This window comes from Madurella fahalii (assembly GCF_045866475.1).
Source record: "Madurella fahalii IFM 68171 DNA, scaffold_5, whole genome shotgun sequence".
Classification (NCBI taxonomy): Eukaryota; Fungi; Ascomycota; class Sordariomycetes; order Sordariales; genus Madurella; species Madurella fahalii.
This window is the reverse complement of record NW_027263975.1, coordinates 3248765-3272850: the sequence shown is the minus strand read 5'-3', so window position 1 is coordinate 3272850 and position 24086 is coordinate 3248765. Positions and strand designations below refer to the sequence as shown.

General features: G+C 54.3%; 7 protein-coding genes across 7 annotated transcripts; 1 reads left to right on the top strand and 6 right to left on the bottom strand.

Annotated features, from left to right (window-relative positions):
- Nucleotides 1-362: 362 nt before the first annotated feature.
- Nucleotides 363-2653, bottom strand: MFIFM68171_09566 (Alpha-L-arabinofuranosidase A; the record flags this gene model as incomplete). Its single annotated transcript, XM_071064985.1, has 7 exons — nt 363-722; nt 809-864; nt 923-1120; nt 1185-1794; nt 1857-1980; nt 2037-2470; nt 2531-2653. 7 exons carry the CDS (start codon nt 2651-2653, stop codon nt 363-365), a joined length of 1905 nt encoding a protein of 634 aa, XP_070921086.1.
- Nucleotides 2654-4107: 1454 nt separating this feature from the next.
- On the bottom strand, nt 4108-5193 carry MFIFM68171_09565 (Short-chain dehydrogenase; the record flags this gene model as incomplete). The annotated part of the gene is made up of 2 exons (XM_071064984.1): nt 4108-4790; nt 4959-5193. 2 exons carry the CDS (start codon nt 5191-5193, stop codon nt 4108-4110), a joined length of 918 nt encoding a protein of 305 aa, XP_070921085.1.
- Nucleotides 5194-6907: 1714 nt separating this feature from the next.
- On the bottom strand, nt 6908-9485 carry MFIFM68171_09564 (uncharacterized protein; the record flags this gene model as incomplete). Its single annotated transcript, XM_071064983.1, has 6 exons — nt 6908-7430; nt 7659-7841; nt 7935-8550; nt 8713-8946; nt 9083-9275; nt 9381-9485. The coding sequence occupies 6 exons, from the start codon at nt 9483-9485 to the stop codon at nt 6908-6910; spliced, it is 1854 nt and encodes a 617-aa protein (XP_070921084.1).
- A 113-nt stretch (nt 9486-9598) lies between these two features.
- Nucleotides 9599-10589, bottom strand: MFIFM68171_09563 (Calcium-independent phospholipase A2-gamma; the record flags this gene model as incomplete). The annotated part of the gene is made up of 4 exons (XM_071064982.1): nt 9599-9926; nt 10020-10277; nt 10340-10466; nt 10535-10589. 4 exons carry the CDS (start codon nt 10587-10589, stop codon nt 9599-9601), a joined length of 768 nt encoding a protein of 255 aa, XP_070921083.1.
- A 2435-nt stretch (nt 10590-13024) lies between these two features.
- On the top strand, nt 13025-13970 carry MFIFM68171_09562 (uncharacterized protein; the record flags this gene model as incomplete). Its single annotated transcript, XM_071064981.1, has 2 exons — nt 13025-13665; nt 13907-13970. The coding sequence occupies 2 exons, from the start codon at nt 13025-13027 to the stop codon at nt 13968-13970; spliced, it is 705 nt and encodes a 234-aa protein (XP_070921082.1).
- A 255-nt stretch (nt 13971-14225) lies between these two features.
- On the bottom strand, nt 14226-15441 carry MFIFM68171_09561 (Rhodopsin domain-containing protein; the record flags this gene model as incomplete). The annotated part of the gene is made up of 4 exons (XM_071064980.1): nt 14226-14554; nt 14620-14799; nt 14856-15207; nt 15286-15441. The coding sequence occupies 4 exons, from the start codon at nt 15439-15441 to the stop codon at nt 14226-14228; spliced, it is 1017 nt and encodes a 338-aa protein (XP_070921081.1).
- A 2524-nt stretch (nt 15442-17965) lies between these two features.
- Nucleotides 17966-23563, bottom strand: MFIFM68171_09560 (uncharacterized protein; the record flags this gene model as incomplete). Its single annotated transcript, XM_071064979.1, has 9 exons — nt 17966-18721; nt 18785-18867; nt 18957-20170; nt 20239-20358; nt 20431-20603; nt 20663-20808; nt 20876-21884; nt 21972-22672; nt 22732-23563. The coding sequence occupies 9 exons, from the start codon at nt 23561-23563 to the stop codon at nt 17966-17968; spliced, it is 5034 nt and encodes a 1677-aa protein (XP_070921080.1).
- Nucleotides 23564-24086: the final 523 nt, after the last annotated feature.

Here is a 24086-nt window from a genome sequence, read left to right as displayed (position 1 = left end):
GATGAACAGGACGAAGCATGGTCCATTTCAGTAAGAGTTCTATATGCGAAGCTCCGAAGCTCTGCAAAGCTACCTCAGATACCTTACACTACCTTAGCTAACCGCAAAGACCCATGAAGCGGCGGAAATGGCTTGTCGTTTTCGATCGGGAACAGCACACTACAAGTGGTGGGGAAAAGGGATGAATGTGAACTCAGCGCCTTGGCCAGTTTGAAACGGGATTCAATTTCCGTGTTGCCTTAAACCATGCATCCTACGATGGGACCTAAAGCAGTTTCAGAGTAAAAGGGTAGCAGGACTAGTGTTACCAGCACCCGTCATCCCCCTCGGGGCACCCGATCTCTGCCGGTCTTAAGGCTTTTTCAAGTCCCTCGTGCGGAAGCCTTGACCTCGAGCACAGAGACACTCATATCCGGCAAGGTGTAGGTGAAAACCCCGTTGCTTCCGGCCGTCAACGTTTGGACATTCGTCCTGACAACGTTCTTTCCAATGTCGTTGCTGCTGTTGTCATTTGGCGCCGTGAGCACCGTAAGAGTAGCCGTGGAGCCTTGCTGAACGCCCGCAAATGTAACCGTCATTGGCACGGCGGCCCTGCTGTCGTAGACGGCCGCTTTGAGGATGCGGGAGCCCGTGTTCGAGTTTAGGCCTGCGGCGTAATACACCGGCCGAGGGGGATCGCCAGTAGTGCCGAGGAGATTGGTTATGCGGACGCTCGACAGCAACTAAGGAATCGTGTCTTTGTCAGTGCCGGCTAGCCTCCCAGCCTGGCCCAGCCACTTAGAGGTGCCTTGGATTCTCGGATACTTACCTTGATCACGGCATGGCTGGTACTAAGCACTGTCTGTGCAGGATCAGCGTTGTAGGCTATTGAGAGGAGTCAGTCGGTGAACCGCCTTGTTCCGCACCACGACTTAAAACTCACCGATCAGGTCTGGCCTCCATTGATCGCTGTTGAGATTGCAGAACAGCGGCGCATAAGTCAGACTGATGACGGCGTCTCCATTCCTCTCGGCTCCCATCGCGAGAACCGCCTCGGCTACGGATGACCTCCACCACGGGTATAATGGACGGTCCCTCCACATGTTTCCGGCCGCGTCTGTGTTGACGTTCGCATACTCGCCTTCCGTCAAGTAATTAACGCTGCACCATAAACTCAAGGCGGCACAGAGGGGTTCAAAACATACCAACAATAACCTTATGCCTGCGGTCGTGGCGGTCGAATTTCGTGAAGTCCCTGATCATGTTGTTAGGTCTGGTGTAAGTGTGATAGTCTTGCGCAGCATCTCCCGGTAGGTTGTTGCTCTCAAAGCTGGCGATGACGGTCATGTTCGGATACTTGGCTTTGATTGCGTTGTAGAACATGGGGAAGCGGTACGAGAGGTATGAGTCCGGACCACCGTTGAGATGGTCCTCGTTCCCGATCTCGACCATATTGACTTTCCACGGCTTGGGATAACCGAGCGAGGCTCGGAGAGCACCGTACTTGGTACTTGTGTCGCCCATCAGGAACTCGAGCTCGTTCATGAAGTCATCAATGTAAGGCTGCAACGCGTTCTGGCTGATGAGTGTCCCGCTGAGGTACATACCCCCAAACGCTGCCAGCAGTGGTTCCATGTTGAGGTCCTCACACCATTGCATGTATTCAATGAGGCCAAGGCCATCCGTGTTGTAGTACGTCCATGCTCCTAGACGGCCCGGCCGATCCTTCAACGGACCGATGGTTTGTTGCCATTTCCAGTGGTTCGGAGCGTTTTGTCCTTGCAAATTATTACCGCCTGGAAACCTGAGCAACGACTGTGCCATGTCGAGTCAGCGGAAGGACAAAAGCAGACAAGTTTCATGCTAGGCTAATATACCGGCTTCATCTGCGCAAGAGCTTCCATGAGATCTTTGCGGAGTCCGTTCGGTCGGTTGTTGTGCGTTGGCGGAAAGACGCTGATGAGGTTGAACTGCAAGGGCTCTCCCTTGACACCCTGGCTACTAGTAAGTACATTATAACAAGATTTTGGCTAGAGTACATGTCTCGACTTGCCGACGCGTTGTATGTAATCCTGAACGTATTTCTCGTATCGCTCGCGGCTTTGGTCGGGGTGAGCGTAAAGTTATGCTGTGTCCACCCCCCCGCGGTAGAAACAGATTGGATCTGCACGCTCCCGAGCGTCTCCGCCGAAGCGGACTGAAAGGACGCTGTGAACGTCCCGGTATAGTCGCCTCGCACGTAGAATGAGCCTGTGTATGGCTGGACTTTAACATCGATGCCCCACCAACCCGGGTTGGAGAAACCTATCGTGCCGGAACCGCCGGCCACCGTCATTGATCTCGGCAGGGCGGATGAGAGCGGCTGACTGCTCGTCAGAGCCAGTGTGGCTCCTCCCACAGCCATGAATGGGCTGACGGAAGTGGTGCCCTGGAAAGCGCGGTTGCGGATCAGCTCCGCGTATATACCGCCGTCTCCGGAATAGTTGATGTCCTGGGGAGCCAAGTTAGAGAGCTTAACGGCCAACATCTGTTGTTGAAAGGGGGAACCAGCCTCAAACATTATTCCGTACATGTGCGGGCTGCTCGCCGCCCCTGGGGTCGCCGAGATATCCAGTCTCAATGCCGCTGCAGCAGCCACAAACCCGGTCACGGCGACGCTGAAAGAGTAGAACATGGTCGATCGGTGTGTTTCCAATCGAGGTCTAGGGAATCCTTGAACCCACATGCAATTCTCAATCCAGCATGGGTAGGAGTGACCTTAGATACTGGTCGTATCGTAGGTACTCATCAGCAGTAATGGAATATCGACCGTTCAAGCCCGAGGTATCAGGTGCTTGCCCATTTGATCGCAGACCTGCCCGCTTCGAATTTACCCAGTCTTGGAGAGCGGTCGGTCACAAGTACACGGATTGAAATTCTCCGTCTCAATTCTCTGGCGGCGGAGGCACCTAGTCAGACCGGCAAATGTAGGGCGCGCATGTTCCCAAGCCGAGAACGATTAAGGTAAGTACATTACCCAAGCCGGCCAGTCTAGGTAAGATTCAGGATTGACGAATCCGGTTTTATTGATTTGTTTCTTTTAATTGTTCGAATTGGTCAACCAAGGCCCAGAGCCGCGCCAATCAACGATCATGGGTTTGGTCGGGACCACGTGACCTAAAACACCTCGATCGGTTCTGGACTGCGCCCTGCTATGCTCCCAGTAGGTGGCAAATCGGCACATACAGTATGCAGCTCGATAGTATGTAGTGAACGACGAGCGGATATATTGCACAGGTGGCGTCTGCAACTCAATCTCGGGCTTCTTCGGACAACTCAATTCCGCTGGGTAATAATAACCTCGTTTATGCTGGCAGTGTTGGTCCCAAAGGAGAGGAGAAATAATGCCTCCGTCTAGTCAGTTGGTTTGCCCCCTGGCGAGCACTACGAGGCTTGTAGAACCAACCTCACCGCCTCGGGCTGAACGTTCCGGGGAACGACTTGCGGCCCAACTCTGTTGACACGAAAGCCCCCCCCTCTTTCCCCCAGTGATGCCTTCGCTGCTGGAAACTCGATTACCCTGCCATTGACCAGGCGATTCGCAGGCGCCGTCCATCATCACACATATCAAGTCCAAAGTCCTTAAACGAAGGCGCAGATATCAAGAACTAGGTATACTGAGTCCGGTGTAATTGACAAATCCCTGGTAAATACACTACGGCTAGTGTAGGAATGGATATTGAAATGGTGCAGAAACACCCACATCTACACCCTCATACCCATCAAAACAAGGGAAGGGCAAAAGGACGGTAAACAACCAGACAGAAAAGGCCAGGCCAGGCAACAACAACAGTAGGGTCCTGCAGCCCGGATAAGACCAGAATAACATGTGTATATAGAGCTCCCTCTACTCAGAGGGCAAGCAACAGCTGTGGTGAAAGGGGTGAAATTGAACTTCCTGTCCAAGGACGACTGCCAGAATGACCCTACCTAAGGTGCAAGATGCAAATGTGTTCCCCCAGCCGCATTCAGCCACTAGGGCGTTGATCCAGTAGGTCCCGCCTTTTGATCAAGAGGGTTTCAGATGCCCGGGGACTGATTTCCCCAACTTCGACACTCTCCCAGCAACTCGGCTTCCTTGCTAAGCCATCAATGATGACCCATCATGGAAACGCTCTCAAGGTAGTCGCTCGTCCCGCCGTTCGGGTCAGCATCCTTTGGCTGGCACAAACCTCCCGCATCACCTTTCCCTCGGGGGCCGTCGACTCGCTGCCAGACCCTCTTGTCGGTAGCCCTCATCAGGTTCTGCTGCGCCTCGTCCAGCCAGCCGTTGATGAAGTCGCCGTGGAAGCAGTAGCCCTCGCCAATCTCCCCGCACGCGAGCTTCAGGGGCGGCGTGCCGTTCCAGCCCTGGGGGATGAGGCTTCGTACGTTGTAGCGGATCGAGAAACGCAATGCCGGGACAGTCTTCATATTGGCGGGACAGCGGTTCCCATGTGCTTTGCTGTAGGCGTAGTTTTTGATGTCCGCTGGATCGACGCAATCAGGGAAGCGGAGGATAACCTGGATATTGCCGTTGCAGGTAACCCGGGGCAGAAGTGCCCTGTCGCGGTTCTGCCGGTCCTCTGGGCCGCCATCGCACCACCAGGAAATACCGGTAAGGTTCTCGTCGATGTCGCGCTGGCTTGTAGCGGTAGCGTTACCGGCAACAGCAAAGAAGTTCTTGGGGTACGGGATCTCAGCATATTCCGTATGGTAGTAGGTCTGGAACCTGGCGGGTTTCACTTCAACGTAGTCGTTCGGACCTCGGACATAGTAGAGCGTTGGGATCCCTTGAGAACGTTAGATACCTAGCTTCGGGAAATTATAGGCAAGGCAATAGCGATATTGGAACATCGGTGACGAAAGAGTGCAGTGTTGCGATGCGTAGAGAGGGAAGAAGCCTCGGCGCCGATAACAGTGGAAGAAGAAGGGTGGCTTCCCATGATCGAGGCACTTACAGTAAACAGACAGATCGTTTGGGTTGTCTCCAGACGCGCAGCCTCTCTGAAGGTCCGCAGTTGTAGGCAAGTCCTTCGTCACCATATCGGAACCGAAGAAGGTATGCATGTGAGACTTGTACTGGCCCGGGAGCACAATGGGGTCGATGTTTTTGATCATGAACTGTCTGTGGCGGATATCGGTGTAACCGGTGACGATGCCCGCCAGGGCAAAAGCGACGATGATGTTGCGCATCGTGGACGAATGCTGTGGATAGGAGCTCGAGCTTCAGAGGTGACAATGTTGCTGTCGGCAAAAGACGAGATTAGGCGTCGCCCAGCCCTACTTTATACCAGATGTTCCTAACTCGCCGTGCGGCACCAAGTATCAACTAGTCGAGAAGACGATTCATCTACCTAATTATCGGCAGATCTCACTATGGCCCTCGGGGTTTCTCATTGCCGTGCCATCGATCCATGAAATCATGGCATAGAAACTTCCACCAATGCTAATGGCGAAATTCAGGAGGCCGAGGCGGCAATCTGGCGTGCATGTCAGTCTCAATGGATCGGCAACCAAACGCACTCAGACCGTGTTCCAATAAAGTTGCATACCCTACGCCCCCAAGCTCTAATCTATCACGGCATAGGACCGTTTTTTTTAGCTCACTATATCCCTGTAACACCGGGCCATGGCAATTCCCAAATACTGCGCCAATCGTATCATCCGAACCCCGTCATGGGAACTAACCGTCCGTCTTGGTCTGTTTCCGCGGCTGATATGCTACATGCGAACTTACAAGCGGGAGGCCACCAACACCATCTCCGGCTTCATAAGCTGCGCTCTCCACGCCTCTTGTGTGAGCGGTTACGCAGTCCGTAGCTAGCTACCTTACTTCTTTTCCAGCTGAGACTCGTGCTGTCGCAGATATGCCGTCAGCGGCTGCCAAGGTGGACCATCAAAACTACTCGTAGGTCAGGGGGTCTAGGAGGAAGCATTTGTTTGGGGTATTTCACGGTTGGGTAGAGAGCGTAGATTGACAAGGCACCTGAGGTGGTAGGCATCCAATGACAGCTCGAGGCAATCCCCCTGGTGCACTCCCATTCTATGATACCTATCCAGTGATCTACGTCGATTCGCTGGATATATGCGTTCGGGCAGAAATTTAGGCACTGTGGCCTGGTGGCGAAGGCTTGCCCGGTTCTAACAACGTCTGCCGTTTTAGGAGACCCTTGCTAAAGAATTGGGTCTCCGCTTTCCTACACTGATCATCTAAGGTCGCTGAAGCCACAGTGGGTTTAAACCACTGGGACCGGTAATGGGAATGATATGGTGTTCGGCCTCAGGGGAGCTGGGTTGGGCGGCATTGTTGGTTTTGTTAATGGTGTGATGAGGGGAGGGTCCCTGTGATCTCTTTGTCTCTCGGTTAGTATTTTGACCCGAGCAGTGGTGTCCATCCGTAGCTGTTTCTGATATTTGGGCCCATCCCGCGGTGCAAGAAGGCCTCGGCTGCCTCCGTCTGCCCGTATGCGCATGCAACATGCAACGACGTGCTCGTCATCTGGCCAATGGGACCCATTTCTACATCGCAGTCAAGAGATATATGGTCTCTGATGCGGGCCCCATTTTCGGGTTCCAGATATCTCTCATGGGGCGTGCGCCAAAGTGCATTTTAGGAAGCCCGATCTCTTTTGCGCCGATGACAGCAAGGTCCAAGGAAGTGTTACCATCGTCATCCTTGACTGATACGTTTCCACCACGGGGAGCAGCATCTTGACCATTTGCGCGTTCCGATATGCCGATGCCAGATGAAGCGCTGTCCAGCCGCTCCCAAAAGACCCTGTCGCACAAGCGTCCTTGCCCTTGTCTACCATGGCCTGAACGACATCGACCTGTCCATTGACGATTGCGAGTGACAAGGGGCAACCTCCCCAGCGTCTTTTTTTAAGGATGTTGGCCCCCCGCTGGATCAGAAGCATGGCGGTATCCTGCCTGCTGCCGTAAACCGCCCAGTGAAGCGGGCCCAACCCTTTCCGGGCTTTGCAGCAAGGTGAAGGTACCAGCCGGACAATACGGTGAATGGTCTGTATCCCAATAGGATCTCCGGCGCCCGCGTTGAAAGTTCCCTCAAGTCGTGATCACTGGCATCTATTTCGACTCCGTGGTCTAGAAGGTAGGTCGCAATCTCGGCCAGCCCTTCGCCTGCGGCCCAGGAGAGCGGGGTACGGTAGTTGGAGCCTTTTCCGTTGATCTTCGCTCCTCCCTCCACCAGCTGTCTAACAACTCCCCTGTGATTATTCTTGACGGCTTGGTGGAGAGGTGTGTCGTGTTGGTTGCTTCCGATGTTGACGATAGCCCTGGCATCAAGGAACAGCTGGACCATGACCTCGTTGCCAAGACCAGCCACGCGGTGAAGGGCGAAGGGGTCTTCAAAGTCCAGCATGTATTCCTCGCCTTCCGGACTCCATCCTAGGGACGTGGGTAGGTCTCTACTGACACTCGAGTGTAGCCTCCGCAAGGGTCCGAATCTTTCCCAGACCGGTCTCGACCTTTGCTGCTTCTCGGTTCCGCGCAAGCGCCACGGAGGCAGTGAAGCGGAAATCATCTCCATTTAGCCCGCTAAGCGCGTCGGTTATTTCATGAGTTAGGATCGGGTGGATGTTGGATTCCTATCGCCGCAAGCAGCGGCCGCGTGCCAGAACCAATATTTCGCAGCGTACAACAGGAGGGGGAACGGGCTAAAATCAACCTCTTGTTCGGTGGGGGATTCTGAGCCGGAGAAGTCGAACTCGGACTCGGAGTCGGAGTCTGGATCGGAGTCGGGTTCCTCGCATGATGTTCCGTCGTCCACCGGCGCTTGCAAGGGGTCGGATTCGTCTGATAACCGCCGCAGGTTCTCATCGCTGCGGATATAGGCAATACAGGACCGCATGATGAACAAGCGAGCCTGGCGTTCCTGCAGCAGGAGCCTCCTCGGGTTGACGCTATCTCCTTACAGGTACTCTTTAACCGTGAAACGGGAGAACGAGACGGTTCCGTCCTGGTCCTTTGATACCTCGTCTCGGTCGTCGATGCCTGACACCGTGATCAGACCCGAAAGGATTTTCCGCACACTCCAAATGCTGGGGGACCTATCCTTAGGATGGTACATGACCGTGTATGCGTCCTCGTCCTCGTCCTCGTCCTCGCTCCCCGCGATGCGGCCTGTCTCAAAGACGGCGATTTCCGCGACTTCGCTGAGAAGTATTGAGCGTTGGGCATACGCCAGCCACCGCAGGATAGACAATGCCGTGTCGGCGCGGTTCGAGTTCTCGATCCGCTTGAGCATCACCTTGTATGTCTCCTCCAGATTCTTGGGTAGAGTCTGGAGAGCGTTCTCAACGTCCTTGGCGCGGTCGTTATCGCGGAGCGAGTCGAGCTGCAGGGCTGCCCATCGGAAGACGCCATCAGCCTTGGAGGTCAGCGTCTTGGCCACTTGCGTCTTCAGCACTGGTTTCCAACTCCTGTATGGCTCCCTTTTCAAGGATCCCACGAGGAAGGTCTTTATGTCGGCGTTGACCTTTGCGACCTCCATCAAGACAACGGTCTTGCTGCATTCTAAATTATTGATGGCTGTCTCGATATTGGTCTCCCGACGGCTGGTTATCAGGACGTGGGCGCCACCATGAGACGTCCGACAGGGGTTCTCCAGGAACTTGACGATCATGACCTAGTCATCTTGTCGAGGGCATTCGTCCAGGGCATCGACGATAATGTGTGTTTGCTTCGACTCACTCAGCAGGCCCTCGAATGTCGCATGCACGTCCTCGTCTATGGCGAACTGGGAATGCGAGTACTTGTCATACAGCTTCTGGAACGCTTTGTGGACGTAGAAACGATCCTGGAGCTTGTCGTCTCCGCGCACAAGACTGCGCACCAGTTGCATCAGCAGGGAATGCTTGAACTCGCGGACGGTCTGGGTCGCTTCCTGCTTGAAGGAGAAGTAGAAGTAAACGACGGTTCCAGCCGCTTCTCGCTCCAATTTGTCGATGACCGACGAGCTCATCACCGTCTTGCCCGAGCCGGCAGCAGAGAGGGCCTATCAGCGTCTCTGCCCATGTACATGCATCGACGCGAGTATGGAAGCAGCAAGAATGAGCCTTACGTTTACCGGCAAGCCACATGAAAGACCTTGGTCTTTCCTTCCACCGCTCAAAGGCGTGGCTGAGAAACCACTGGCCGGTTGACTCATTCGTCCTGTACTTTCGCGCTTCGTCGTGCTGTCTCAGTGGATCGACAGTCTTCAACCACATCAGGTGGGCATCCCTTTCGGTTTTCGAGAGAAGAGCTGCAAAGCTCTGATTTTCAGCAGCTGACCAACTCAATGCTACCAAATAAGTACTATCCAGCCAGGATTAAGACATACACATCGTTGGTGCTCTCGCAGCTAAAAACCTTCGCACCATTTCTCGCACGCGCGGGTTCCCTAGATAGTCCTCGGCCGCGGCATCGATCGCGTCCATTTCTTCATGATCGTCAAGGTGGATATCGGAAATTCCCCTGTCCATGTTGAAGCGGAAATATCGGCCTCCAACCCCGAGGAGCTCGTGCATCTCGTAGAACCGACTTTCCGTCCTCTCCGTCTCGGTGGCGATGTCCTTCAGCGTCTCAGGTACCTCCTTCAGATTTCGCAAAACCTCTTCAGGTCCGGGACGCCCGTTCCAATGCTGATAAGACACTGTATCCGGCCCCATGAGATCGCATCGGGCCAGATGGACTTGGCCTCTTTCAGCACTGGTTCAACTGGGTTGTTCATGCCAGTGGCGCCGTCGACGAACATCTGACGGCCGATCTTGATGGGATCAAAGAAGGTTGCTGCTGCGGACGGAGCTCGCGCGGCCTGCCAGATAGTGCAGTCGGCCGCTGACAAAAAGTCGACGCTGTCCGGGTTTGTATAAGATCGGATGAGGAGGGGCGTATTTCGAGACTTGGTGAAAGCGCACACAAACCTACACGAGCAACACAAGCGGTGATTAGCTATCGGACACGTAACGAACTATCACGGCACCATCACGGCAGAGTCCTTCGGGATTGCTACTTACAATCTACAAGTCGGGTCGGGATCCAGAATCTTCTTGTCAGGATCTCCGCCGTCAAGTTTGTCCTTGACAACTTGCTTCATCTCCCTAGCCAGCACGTCGGCTCGGTAGGCTCCGTTGACTTCCCATTTGTCTTTGAATCTCCCCAGGATGTTTGCCTTGTGTCGCGTTGGCGTGAGTGCTGCGCGTGAAAGTTGAACATATTTGTCGATGCACTCCTGCATATCCATGCGCAGACGTCCTAACATGAGGGCGATGATGCTGCCAAATGTGAGTTTCCAGTAGCTCCTAAACCAGATGGAAGTTCTTTGGGAGAAATATACCTCCCTGTACTCGTGCCTCCGATCAAGTGGAAATAGTCACATGGCTTCGGTGGGTTGTCTGGGTTGACACGCTTCATGAGGCGTTTAAGAATGATGAGGGTGGACAGCCCGCGGATTCCTCCACCATCTACATACATACAGGGTCAGTCGGAGGGTCACTCTGCGCAACCCAAATGCACGTTGCTAGTTACTCACCCAGCGAGAGAAGTCTCAAAGGAGTGCCATCGTCGCCGCGATTATCGGTAGCCATGTTAGCTGCCTATTCGGTTCCAAGCACTCGCATGTCAGCAGCCACAGAGTTTAAGAAGGGGGCTTGTCGGTCTGATCTGGAGAATGCTGAATGCTGAAGGTGGCACCTATCCAGGGGACCCCAAGTTGTCAGAAACACTGCACACTAATCCGGTATCCTCGGCGCCGCTGGATGGCAATCAGCCAGCCGCTGATCGGCCGGTTCGATCATGTGTTCGGCTTGGCTAGGTACGATTCGGTTTGACCGGCCGTGTCGTTGCGCGTATCGCTCGAGTGCATCCCCGTTCGGATACCTGAATTTGCTGGGCAAGTCCCGAATTTGCTGGGTAAGCGGCTCTCCCATTGTCGTCATAGCCACCGTCATAGCCATAATGATGCGATAGCCGGCAGCGAGGGCGGGCAGATTGTTAAAACGCTCGATTCATGCTGCAATATCAGAAAGTGACGAGAGAGTTGATGGATATCGGGCTGCTTACCTAGCTCGGGTGGCTCAGCCATGACGAAACAAAGTAAGGTACTCGAAGTTTTGTTGACGCGCTGTGAAAAGACTTATTCTGTGGTTCACGGGAGAAAGTTGGGGCGTCGGACGAAGAGCTTTGGCGTTTGTATGAGTGATACAGGATGGTGCTGTATACTGGAGTGAGGGCAACGGTAATTAAATTGTATGATGTTTCTGTTGTTGTGTTAGAGTAGCAGTGCTTAGGATCTCATGATATCCTAGGCGCGGCGCAGAAGCTAGGGTCACTATACGATTTACATTCTACCTAGGTACCTAATAGCTGATACCCCCTAGCCCGGAATACGGGCAGCAAGAAAGAAGCAACAGCGAATTTATTAGATGCTGCAAAGGAAACTGTTTAGAACTAATGTATGGAAGCTGCGGTTAGAAACAAGTGAATTCCCCAGATGGGCTACGTACAGGCCACACAGCATTTAATTATTGCTTAATCCTGTGAATCATTAATAAAATGTCAAAGTGCTAAGCCTTAGGTACCTCACGTTACTGTAAAGTAGAATGGCCGCCCTGAGCTTTAGGGGTTGTATTCCGCTAAAGACTCGGGAATTAGCGGATACAGATAACATTACAGTGCAGCTGGACTCATTCTTGAATTATCACGCCCTGATTCGCCCCGCACTAAGAGGAGGAATTCACTTGCTTTTGGCCGCAGCCTCTGTATGATTTAGAATTTGGGGGGCCCAGTCAATGCATACCTTAAACAATGCACGGCGTTTGCATGCCACGCCCCGTCACAGCGCCGGCCGCTGAGGTGTGCACACCATCTGCAAGGATGTCTGTCGTTCATTCGCCCATCCAGGTTTCGGACGGTACAATTCATGTTTATCTGCTATTGTCGAGGCACGAGCCATCAATTCTTTGGACCGAGACCGACCGAAGACCGGCATGACGCTGCCCCTCCCATCTTCCGCTGCTGCACCAGCATCTCGACTTTGCGCATCTCGGCGGGGACATGAGCATTCTCGGTTTTGGTACCTGATTCCCGAGGGTGGGGAACCCCGGGCATGGTGCACATCGAGTTCCAGGCATCCAATCTCGTCGCAACGCGCGACCTGTATGGCACAAGTTGCCACATTACAATACCCTTTGAGTTGGCACCGCGCTTTTTTTTGACGTGGTGGTCCCAGTCGAGGATCGCTCTTAGGTCTGGCATTCTGGCAAGCAGGGCGTCGCAGCTGTGATACGTCGGACTTTGAAATGTACGAACTTCTACCCCCTTGCATGCTGCCTTAGACATGGATGTGCCGCGCAAGGGTACAGTTCTGTGTACTTCGGTTCGTGAGCGGGGAAGTCCGCCACAGCAGGTCGGAGCCGGGAACCTAGAATTTCCTCTGTCCATGTCGACAGCTGGAGCCATCCGAAATTGCCCTGCATTCGGCCCCGGACCAAAAGCCCAACCCCTGCCCGGTTCAACTCCAGGTACAGTACATTGCATACAGGTGAGAACAGACAATTGTGGTTGAAGAGCTCCAATACGCATTCAGACCCGCGGGCGAGGGAATGCTTGGATTGCGTCTTCATTTCACTAATCGTTTCGACCTGAGATAAGGGCAAGTTCAACCTACGGTGCATCCGTACTCCGGTCCGCTTTTCCAGGTAGCGGGTCACAGCTGAGTAAGGTACTTTCAGGTTTTATACCTGACTCCCGACTCCGACTCGATGGTCCGCCTCGACTGGATTCGGTAAATCGCCGAATCGGACCTGGAGTTTGCATATCGTAACGCTTATCGGTTACCGCCTGCTGCGCCGCTGACGGTGCTGGCTGGACTTGGCAACGTGGATGGAATATTCCATACCCCCCTGGGACCCGGAAAGAAAATCTCAACCTCCCAATCTCAACACCCGTCTCAAAAAAAAAGCATTTTCACCTCCTCGTCAACAAACCACACACAAAATCACGACAGCCAAACCGAACAAAGATGGATTTTCTCCCCGACCAAAAACCAATCGCCCCCACCCCCTATCCCCCATCACACATCACCCCGACCTCCCCATTCCTCCCCCACAACCGCCACTGCTCCATCAGCTCCCCTAGCTCCCCCCAACCTTCGCCGCAAGCAACATTAGGACCAGCCGAGCCCTGCGCCTGCCTGCCGCACTACTCGCTCCCGGTCTCCTGGCTCTGCGGCACCTGCGGCGCAGCCCAGTCGGTCCTGGAGATGCTCCTCCTGACACAACAGCACCAGCATGAGTACCAACACCAACACCAACACCAACACCAACAGCAGCACCAGCACCAGCACCAACACCAGCAGCGGCAGCAGCGGCTCGGTGACGTGGAAGGGCGCGCGGGCGCGTGTGGCGGTTGCTGCGAGCGGCCGTCGCTGCGCGCCGTGTACGACCAGTTCGGGCGCATCTTCCTGTGCTGGCGCGACGACGACCCGGCCGTGTCGGACCTCCGCGACCCAGACAAGGTCCGCGAGGCGGCGCGGAGGGTGTGGCAGGCGGGCGGGGGGGAGGTGTTGGACTTGGGAATGGGGATGGGGAGAGGCGGAGAGGGGAGTGGCGGGGACATGATGGAGGCCGAAGAGGCTGCGGAAAGGGGGTGGGCCAGGTTGTCGTAAGTTACTTACCTTTAAGTTCTCTTTGGTTTTTTTTTTTTCTTTTTTTTTTTTTGTGTGGGGGGGGGGGGGGGGGGGGGGTATGGGGGGGGGGCGGTTTGGAATTATCGGTGTGCTGGTATGTGTGTGGTACAGTACGGTACCCGGCTTTTATTTAGGAGACTACGGCGCGCGTGCTGAATACCCCGGTCGTGGATGGCTGCGGTTTCTACTCTGCGGGATGGTGCTGACTTTGCGCAGGAGGCAATCTAGCGTCACGAGTGAGGACTCGTTCGATGGCGAGTTGGCAGCGATGGAAGAGTGAGAGGTTCGGGGCGAGAGTGGGAAGGGGGCCATCGCAGAAGTGGCTATTGGAATAAGGGGACACTGCATCTGATACCCGTACAGCGGACGTTTTTTGGCAAGTACAGCATGGGAGAGACGACGGCGAGGGATGGTGGTAGGCATTGGGCGGGCATGGCTCCCACTACTAGCCGGCACAATTAAGGCATTGGCACTGCGAGAGATTTGGCAGTTAGGCTCACAATTTTGGAACGGGTGTTATGATCATAATTGCTCATTATCCCCTGTCAGGGATCTTGTCGTCCCCAAAATCGTCGTGTCCTGCGTCCCGGATAATCTGACCGCCTGGGCCAACACGGACGCGAAGCAACTCATGGTCCCGGCCCGGCTGGCCGTGGTACTCGTTCTCCGGGATCTGGTTTTCAACCGAGTTACACCTGGCTGCGACCAATTCAGAGCGTGAAGTCGGCGAGGTGATACGCACGTTGTATTGTGTACTCCGATTGACACTAGCGCTGAGAAGCACCCGGAACATGGGAATGGTCTGGGCGATAATTGTCACTGCCGGCTCCAAGAAGTTAAAGATGGCCATAAACATCATGAAATCTACTTTAGCGGTTAGCCCCTGTGCTGTTATTACCACCAGGATGTGTGGGAGGGGGTTGGCGTACGATAATCGTTGTCGTTTGTTTTGAATTGGAAAGCGGTCCGAAGGATTACAACGGTGCCGGTTAAGGCACCGAGGCTCATGGCGACGGTGAGGCCGATCTTTTCTCGCGTCTCTAACAACAGCTTTCGTATGACGAACCAGGGAAACAACGCCAACAGGACGTCGATAACGCCGCCGTACACTGTATATAGATTCAGCCACGCCACTTCCTGAAACCGACGCGGGAGATGATCGTACCAATCGTGGTCCCCCCCAGGTACTGGAGAACCCGAAGCGGGAAACACATGGTGTGCTGAGGCCGGAGGAAAGCTCTTGGGTCTTCGCAAGCCGGGATCCAGATGGACAACATGCCTGGCACGAAAATCAGATTGGCCGAGACGATCACGGCGCCGAGAAATATGCTCAGGACGCGGCTCCGTACGATCCGGATCAAGGTGATGGCAAAGGCGACTTTGGTCCAGCTCGTCGCTATGGTGGTCATGGCTGTCGCCGCATTATGACAACGGAAAAATGCGCGCTGTACGTCCTCAGTCGCATAGCCATACGCCATGGCCCGACTGAGGAGCGCGGCGGCGACCAGCAAGATCAGCTACTCGGCCAGGTTGATTAGCACAAGACAGCTCGGTACCCGCCCTGGCGGGACTCGAATTGGGCTTGCGGGACATACCCATGAGGTCGTGAGCACAGCGTCGTCCCACCACAGTTTTGAGAAGCTCAGGCGGCACCACAGGCGGACGAAGAGAAAGGCACCCGACACGCAAGTCAAGACCCAGATGGCGATGTTGGTGTGGACGAACTGCACATCTCCCTGTCCGCTGCTCATGATTGAGGTTCAATCACATTGGCCTGGACAGGGACCCGGCGGGAGGGCTACGGGCGGCACGGTAATAGCAGAAAAAGAAATATATGGATGGATGTAACGGGGCGCACATGGCCGAGCCGGGTTGGGCCATCTTTCTATTTAAATGATCCCAAGAAGCAGTGTGCAAAATCTGGGGAACGCGAAGTGGGAACCGGCGGGACGCGGCGGTAAAGAGGTTTGTGCGCAGGGTCTAAGCGGGTTCGCTAACGTGCCGAGCTGTTAGTGTGCGAGTCTAGCACACCCTCGCTGTAACTCCAGCCGTCACTATTGGTGCTGGCGTTGCGGAGCAGTTGCCGAATGGAGCAACCTCATTCAAGAGCCGTTAGATGGGCTGCCCCTTGACCACCACCTCATCTTACCCCACCCCTCCCTCGAGAACCGGATGAACAGTCCGAATCCACTCGGCTGATTTCTTGATGGGCGCTGTCCATGTCGAGCATCTCCTAGAATACCCGTCAAGGCCAGTCGGCATCCTTCCCGCCGATGATGGGTCGTGGCTTGCTACGCTCGAACTGGACATGGCCGTTGTGCTAACCGACGGGACTGCCGAATTCTGATTGCTCCATTTTCCCTGCGCGACCCACCAGCCACGGCCAGTCACATCCCGCGCTCCGACCACCATCTTGTACAGTACCTCGAACCGACAAGCCTGGGTACCCACGCCTTCACTGATAAAGTCGCCGGATCTTCATAAAATACACTGCATCCTCTCCTGCCTGTCTATTTTCAACTTCCTCCTCTGTTCTTCTGTATCTTAGTTACAAATCTTACTTCAGCCAATAAGAGTCCGAAATCATATCTCACTTGAGTGGACTTGATAATTCCCGCACACCATTAACTCACATTTACATGTCGCAAACGTTCAATAATTTTTGGGACACGCCAAGTTCAGCCCAAATGCTAGGGACTGGCCACCTGACGGCCCAATACTGACATTTCTTTTTGCCGCAAAACGCGGCTGGAGCCATGGAAAAGACAAAGGGCTGCTGGGTAAGTATACGAGGTAAGACCCGACCAGTCTTCTTGAAAACGGTACCCGGCATGGTCTCATTGGTCGGCCTTGTATCGCGCGGAAGCACTGGACATTTGCGATATTTGACACTGAGCCGGGTGTGACCAGAGTGGCAGAGTGGTCGAAATGGGGTTGGTCCTGGGGATTGGGCTCGACGCTGACGACCTTGAGCCATCCCATGGTCCCACCCGGGACTGCTACATTGGCAATGCGAAGGGATCCAAAGAGATGAGCTTTTCTTTTTTCTTTCCTTCTTCCATTCCGCCCACTCCCTCTAAGGTATGTACTAAGTGCTTGGTTTGGTAGACCACGTTATCTCACACACTTGATCTTCCCTGCATGCGCCTCCAAGTTCTAAATAGGTCCTGGGGTCCGTGGAAGAAAAGTCTCCCTTACTTCAAGCCTTTTCTTTCCTTCGCGCTTCGCGCGGTTTATGACACTGTGGCTTGTTTGACACCAGCGGTACTTTTGGTTTCCTCGGCTCTGTGAGCAACATGAACCTTGACATCCTGTTATGCTATGCCAGAATGGAACCCAAGGCTGGGCGGATGATAACTCGACCAAAACAATCCTGTTCACATTCTCTTGACTCTCCTTGCGCTCGGTATCAGTGCAGTTGGGTTCCAATTTCTTTCGGGCTACCAATGCCTGCATGTGGATAAACGTGTCGGTGACTACGGCAGTACGTACTCTTGTGCGCTGCAGGTTGATCTTAGGAGCAGTCTCTCAAACCGGGGACCGGCGACGAACAATTTGATGGCTGCCCAGTGATTGAAGGAGAAAGGAGGCGAGGTTGAAAAGAAGGGGTTGTTGTAGGTACCTGAGACAGCGCCTGTTCCAGATGTTCGATTGCTTGGGTTGATCAGCTTTCTGAACGCTGGAATATTCAATTCTAGCCCTTCCCATTGCATAGCTATATACAGTAAAAACCAGCCTCAGTCGTTCATTTATAATTACCCCGTTTTCCTCATATGGGTCCCCTGTCTTATGACTACTCCTATCCCTTCAGTTATACGCCTACAACTAGGTACCTACCTACTTACCAACCTTATGTAACCAGCCCGAAAACAACTGAAGTCTTGCGTTGAGCGATTATTTCCTTGGTCGCTGCTGCTGCCGATGTTGTATCAGAACTACAAAGAGGGGAGGGCCTGTGTCCGTCAGGGAACCCAGGAGATAGGCCTTGGCTGAGTAGGCTCCTACAATTCTACCTAACCAGTTCCACAGTTCTCCCATACTTGTAATTAGGTGATCAGATTACCCAATTATCCAGTATTTAACTGTAGTTCAACATCTAAAACTGCTATCTTCAAGTTTTGATTGTCAGATCCAGAGCACTGCCTCAGGCTTGGTGAGTTCGGCGAGCGGATCTCATCCGAGTCCACCACGACTCACAAGCCTCGCATTCATCGGACAATTCCGGCAATGCTTTCTCTCCAGGTACATCAACTAAAAGTCACCCCTGATCGCTACCTAAGCAGCCAAGGCAGCAATCTTCTTCGCCGCCTCGCGGTACAAGAGATGTGCGTCCTGGCCCGGCGCCCAGTCTACGTGACACACATGTTCCTGGTTCATCCACCCCACCGTTATATCAAATGTCAGCGGGTCGTTGCTGGCGAGCATGGCGGAGCTGGCCTTGACTTTGATCTCCTTGATCTCAGGAATGCCCTGTATCACCAGCTTCGTCACCTGCCGGACAATATCCGCCTCAACATCAATACCGAGCTTGACGTCTTCGAGGGTTGCGAGGAGGGCATCGGCCTGCGTCTTGATCCTGTCGTAGTCCTGCTTCTTGTTGCGGTAGTCTTCCTCGAAAGGCTTCAGCTTGATCTCGGCCTCAAGGTCGGCGATGCGCTTCCGTGCTTCTTCTTGCTGTGGACTTAGCCTGCCCCGCCCTGCGTCCAGGGCACTCTTGGCAGCCTGGAGCTCTGCCTCGAGTTTCTCGCTGGCCGCCGTAAGATCTTTGAGGAGCCTGATCTGACGCTCTAGCTCTACCCGCTCGTCGCGGGTCATCTCCTCGATGTAGCCCGTCGGCCCTTCGCTAACCAGCTTCTCCACTGCGCGCGTGAACCTTGCAATCTCGAAGCCCGCATTGTTGATTTCCTGCTCGACCGCTCTGAACGCATCCGTGTTCATGATGGCGTATGCAGCATGACGCAGCTCAGCGTCTACAGCCTTGCTGGCGTGCGCCTGTTCCAGCCCGATGGTAGCCTCGCTCAACTTGATGCTCTACAAAGTTTGTGTTAGAACCGCAACAGCTAACATGCTTGCGGTAAGAAGTCTCAAACTCACCCAGTACGCTTTCTCCCACCAATGGCAATTGTCCAGATTCCTCTCGCACGTGTTTTTCCACTCCCACCTCTCTCTTTCCACATCTAAACTCAACCATACGGGTCAGTCATCAAGTCTCAACACTTATCCAAGGAATAGGAGGAGGAGGGGGGGGGGGGGGGGGGGACCTGACCGCACCACCATTTCCAGCTACGATCCGCACTCTCGCCCTTTCTCAAATCATCTCCCCACGACGCCTCTTTCTTCTCCTTCAACCGCTCCATCTCTGACTTCCAATGCGCCTGATTCTCCTTTTGCTCCTGGATCTTGAGATCATATTCCTTCCTCATCTCGCGCTTCTTGTCCTCCAGCTCAGCCTCCGCCCGATCGAGCTTCCTCTTCTGCGCCTCAATCTCTGCGTCCTTGCTATCCTTCCTCGACTTCACTTCCCTATACCTTCTATCGAGCTCATCAATCTCATCATGCGCCCGACGCAATGACTCATTTTGCTTTTCAATCTCATCTCTGCGCTTGGCCACCTCCGAGCGCGACTTGAGTCTCAGCTCATCCAGCTCCTGCTTCATTTTGTCCATGTCATCATGCAACACCGACAGCCTACTAATAATCTTCTTCTCCGCATCATCAATAGCACGCTTCGCGTGCGCCTCGAGCGCATTAATCCCCTCAATAATACCCTCACCAATAGCCGTGACAATCCCAGCTTTCAGCTCCCCCTCAAACCACCACACCACCCCTTCCAACCCCTGGCCACCAATCTCCACACCCGCCTTCAGCGTAAACGACAAGCTCTCCGCAAGCTTAATCTCGATATCCGCCTTTAGGTATCTCTTCTGCACATCCACATCCACGAACACCTTCAGCACCACGTCATGGTACCGCACGATCCCGTCGATAAAAACCCTCTGCCTCGTCTTGGTCACCTCCACATCCATCGTCGCCCGCCTCCGACCGTTATACTCCCGCAGCGACGTGACCTCAAGCCCGCCAATCTGAAACGCGTCCAAACCGCCCTTGATCACCACCCCGTCGTCGGTGAAAGACCCATCGAAATCGCCCGTCTTGTCGAAGAAAGTTAGCTTGCCGCGAACTTGGATCCCGCGCTCGTAGTAAGTGCCCATGAACTTGGCGCCGGAAGAGAGGTAGAGTTTCAGGTCGGTGAAGACAATGTCGCCTGTTCTAAGAGCCGTGGTGGACGACGCGGGCCCCAGGAGCTTGGCTGAGAGGGTGGGGTCTTGGATTAGAGTGCTGGCGACCTGGGCGATCTCGGCTATGTCGAGTTTGGAGATCTCGATTTGTAGAACGGCGGAGGCTTGGGTGACGTCGAGGCCGACGTCGAAACTACCGTAGAAGGTGCCGATGTCGACTCGGCCTTTGAGGGAGAAGCGGCTTGGTGAGGCGGGGAAGGGTTAGGTTTAATTAGAGCAAACTGATGGGTGCGGCAAGGGTGAGCTTACGTTGGTCCGGTGACAAACACGGTGGCGTAGTCGAAACCTGCGCCGACGCCCAGGTTGGAGACGACGAGCTCCTTGTTGAGGCCAAATGGATTGATCCAGCGGGAGTTTGAGTCCATGGACCTGATGCAGGTTGTTAGTCCGCGTGTCAGCGAACAAAGGGGACTCGGAGCGGTGTAAATTGATGATACTTACAGCTCCCCGGCGGCTCCCTTCAAAGTTCCAATAATTACGCCGTGGACGCGAATGGGGTCTGAGTTCTCCATCATGAGGGTGAGTGTCGCTTTGAGCTTCAGCTCCGGTCCGCTCGACCCGACGTCGATAGAGGCGCCAAAGTCGTCGAGGAAAGCAAACTTGGAGAGTTGGACCTATGGGGAAGGGGAAAGTGTGTTAGCTTCCTACGTTGGTGATCATCGCCATCACTTACCCTAAACGTCTTTGGTAGTCTGATGCCCACATCGACCGTACCCTGTGGACTGACTGTCAGGGACAGCATGAGGCCGTCGATTTTCTTGCCATTGTTCAGTTGCTCCAGCTGCTGGAAAGACGAGATGGTGGCGCAAATTGTGAAACCTAGTTCAGGCAAAGTCAGCAACAGCCCCGAGCGGAGAAAAGGACGAAAGAATCATGTCCTGCTTGCCTTTGGTAATGGGATAGCCATACGCCTCAATCTCAGACGAGACATCCCAACTCGCATGGTCGTTGCCGTCGCCTTCCACACCACCATTGTTGTCCGCCTGACCATGTCGAGACCGTTGCTTAGTCCCCCCTCGCTCCTCGGAGGAGATAATAATGGCAACGTTCTCGAGTTGCAGGTTGAGGAAGCTATCCTCTGCAATGGACGGGAAGATCTCCCGCAGCCGGATGTGCCCCGCCGAACCAAACACGAGCCAGCCGCCGTCCTTCTTGTCTTGATTCGTGGCCCAGTGCAACCCAGCCTTGAAGATGACATGCTTATACTTGACAACGCCGAGGACTGAGAGGCTGGTTTTCCGTCCGCTGCGGCCTCCTCCGGTGACCAAGCTCTTCTCCTCGGAGCCATTGCTTCTTTTAGATGATTGGCGTGTTTCGTTAGACGTCTCTCTCTTCTTAAGCGCCATGAAGAACCTCATCCCAGCTTCCTCAATGATCATGTCCGTGCCAGGAATTCTGACGTCGCTCACGCCGCCAATGATTGTAATACCTTCAGTCGCAAACGTCAAGCTCGCCGAGTAGCTGCTCATGTCACCAACCGTGACCTCCCCGAGCAGCTCCAACGCCTTACGATCCTGCTCGGCGCCAAGGTACTTAGTACACGAAGCCCTGATGGCCAAATTCTTGAACGTAATGCTCTCGCCGAGAGTTTTATTGTCGTCATGCAACTCTGACACGTCGTGGCCTGCGATCTGGGCATGGAGCCTTTTGACGTCGTTGAACGTGAAGTTGCCGATGCTGGCTTCGATGAAGTGGTCCTCTACGGCCAGGGGAACTTCTAACTGGCTGTAGTACTGGATCCAGGTCCATGTGATGGTGTGCTGCCAGCCCTTGGCGAACTGGCCGTGCACCGTAAATGTGGCGTCGCCGAGTTTGATGAGCCCTGAGATGTCGAGTCGCACGGAAGAGGCAAAACTGCCCTCGGAAAAGGAGGCGCTGAGCACTACTTTCTTCATCTGTAAATAAGAATGTTTGGTCAGCTCACGCAAGGTCAATTCAAGAAAAAGTAAAGTGGTGGGGTAGGGGGGTTGGGAGGAACGCACGTTGATATTTTCGAACCCGAAAATATTGTTCCAGTCCTCAGCAATGGCATTCAAACTCCACGTCCGTCCCATGTCCAGTCCCTCAACACCCGAGTCATCGTCCGCATCTCTTGCAATCCTGTATTCGAGCTTTACAGGGGCGCGTGCTTCTGGAATGTTGGTGATCATGACCTCGCCAATGAACCCGAACCCAAAGTTCCATGACCTTCCGCTCTTGATCACCGTCAGTTCAACCCCCATCGTCTTGAAATCGAGGATGTTCCACGGCTTAAACTCCATGTCCTTGAAGTACCCCTGCAGCACCAGCTCGTTGATCTCGGTGGGAGGCTTGGACCAGTTCCGTGTTTCGGAAAGCCATGCGCTGAGGTGGATTGTCGGCGGGTGGTCCGAGCCAAAGAGGGATTTGATGGCATCTCCCACCCACTGGAGGTCGTTTTTGAGTTCAAGATCAACCTCGAGGCGGAGGCCGGGCTTGTGGAGCGACTTGTATGTGTCGGCTGAATAGGTCAGCTCCAAGTTGGCGATGGGGAGGTTTTTGATGTCCTCGTTGTCAATGAATGGGAATAGGGATGCAAGGGGCGTTCCATTTAGAGCGAGGCTTTGCAGGTTGAGGATGACTTTTTCTGTCGCGGAATGCGACTCTGGCCGTTCTTGTCTCTTGGTGGCGGTCTTCATGCTGATGGCTTCGTTGTTGTGCACACCTGTTCATGCATTAATTAGCGTGGTTCTGAAGGTGAACAAGTCTACACGATCGCTTTACCCTTGTGTTTGTACAGTTTTGCCGTAAGTCCCTTGATGCCCCAGAAATCGACAATGTCCCCAGACACCGTATACACATCGAGGACAGTCCTCTCCACTTGATGAGGGGACTCAGTAACCGAATTGTACAGATCTTCAACTGCTTCAAGTGGCAGCGTTTCAACATCCTCAAACCCAGGTGGTGCAATATATTCCTCGGGAAAGACGAACAGAGGCTTCGCGTCGAGAAGAGAAGAGGGGTCAGAGGAGCTGAGCAGCTGTGCCCTCACGCTCCTCGACTCAGGGACTTGGAGCGGCACCACAGGCAAGTCGGCGAATTGGATCTTGGCCTGGCCCTTGCCATTGTTTGGCGGTCGGTCACCCACAAGCAGACTGATGTCGCGGACAATGGCACCGCCGATGACGGCGGCGCGGTGCTCGTGGAGAAAGGTGGATAGCGATCCATCGTTGACCACTTCCGGACGACGCACAGTCTTAGGAATAGGCGCATCCGGAAGGATCTTGTGATGGACATGGATGGTGTTGCGAGGCTTGACGCTTGTGTGTTGCATGATCTTCCTGAAGTGGTGGGCTTGCGAGGAGCGGTCGAAGGGCTCGGGCTCTCGGGTCAGCTTGACACCATATTTTCCAGGCAGGGCGTATCCCACGCGGACATCGTAAAACTTGAGAGCGTCGTGATCGTGATCATTGAGAGACTCGTCATCGTCTTCATCGAGAGACTCGTCATCGTCTTCATCGAGAGACTCGTCATCGTCATCATCGAGAGACTCGTGACCGTCATCATCGAGATACTTCGGTGGTGGGGGTGCCTCCCGTGCTAATAGGGGCGACATGGTTGGTCGAGATCCTGACTTGGGGTGTAATAGGGGGGTTTACTTTGAGATCAGATGATGGGATCTTCCAAGAGAAGTGAAGTGTGCTTTCCCTGTTCCCAGTTGGTACATGTGGTCGAAGTGTGCGAGTATATTTATGCTACTCTCTTTCCGTGATTCACGCCAACCGCCATCGGAACGCGAAGCGATCCTAGTGCCGTTATGCTTGCCCAGGCTTCTGAGGGGTATGTTGTTGAATGCATCCCTGGCAACGCCGCTATTCCGATACGATGCGGGAGATCTCTTGGCGGGCCGCGCTGCATGAGAAAGACCGATATCTGAGGACCAAGGTTGGGCATGATGCTAGACTCCTTTATCATTGGGCAGACCGACAGACACAACCATTCAGCCACCCTCCCTGCTGCTGCTTCGCTCGATGCGGGGGTGGATCGGCATAACCCAGCTAGGGACAGGCGCGCCATGCCTCAGAGATCGACTGCCTAATTGGACAAAGGCCGGGGCGACAACCGCGTTCTCTGCTAGC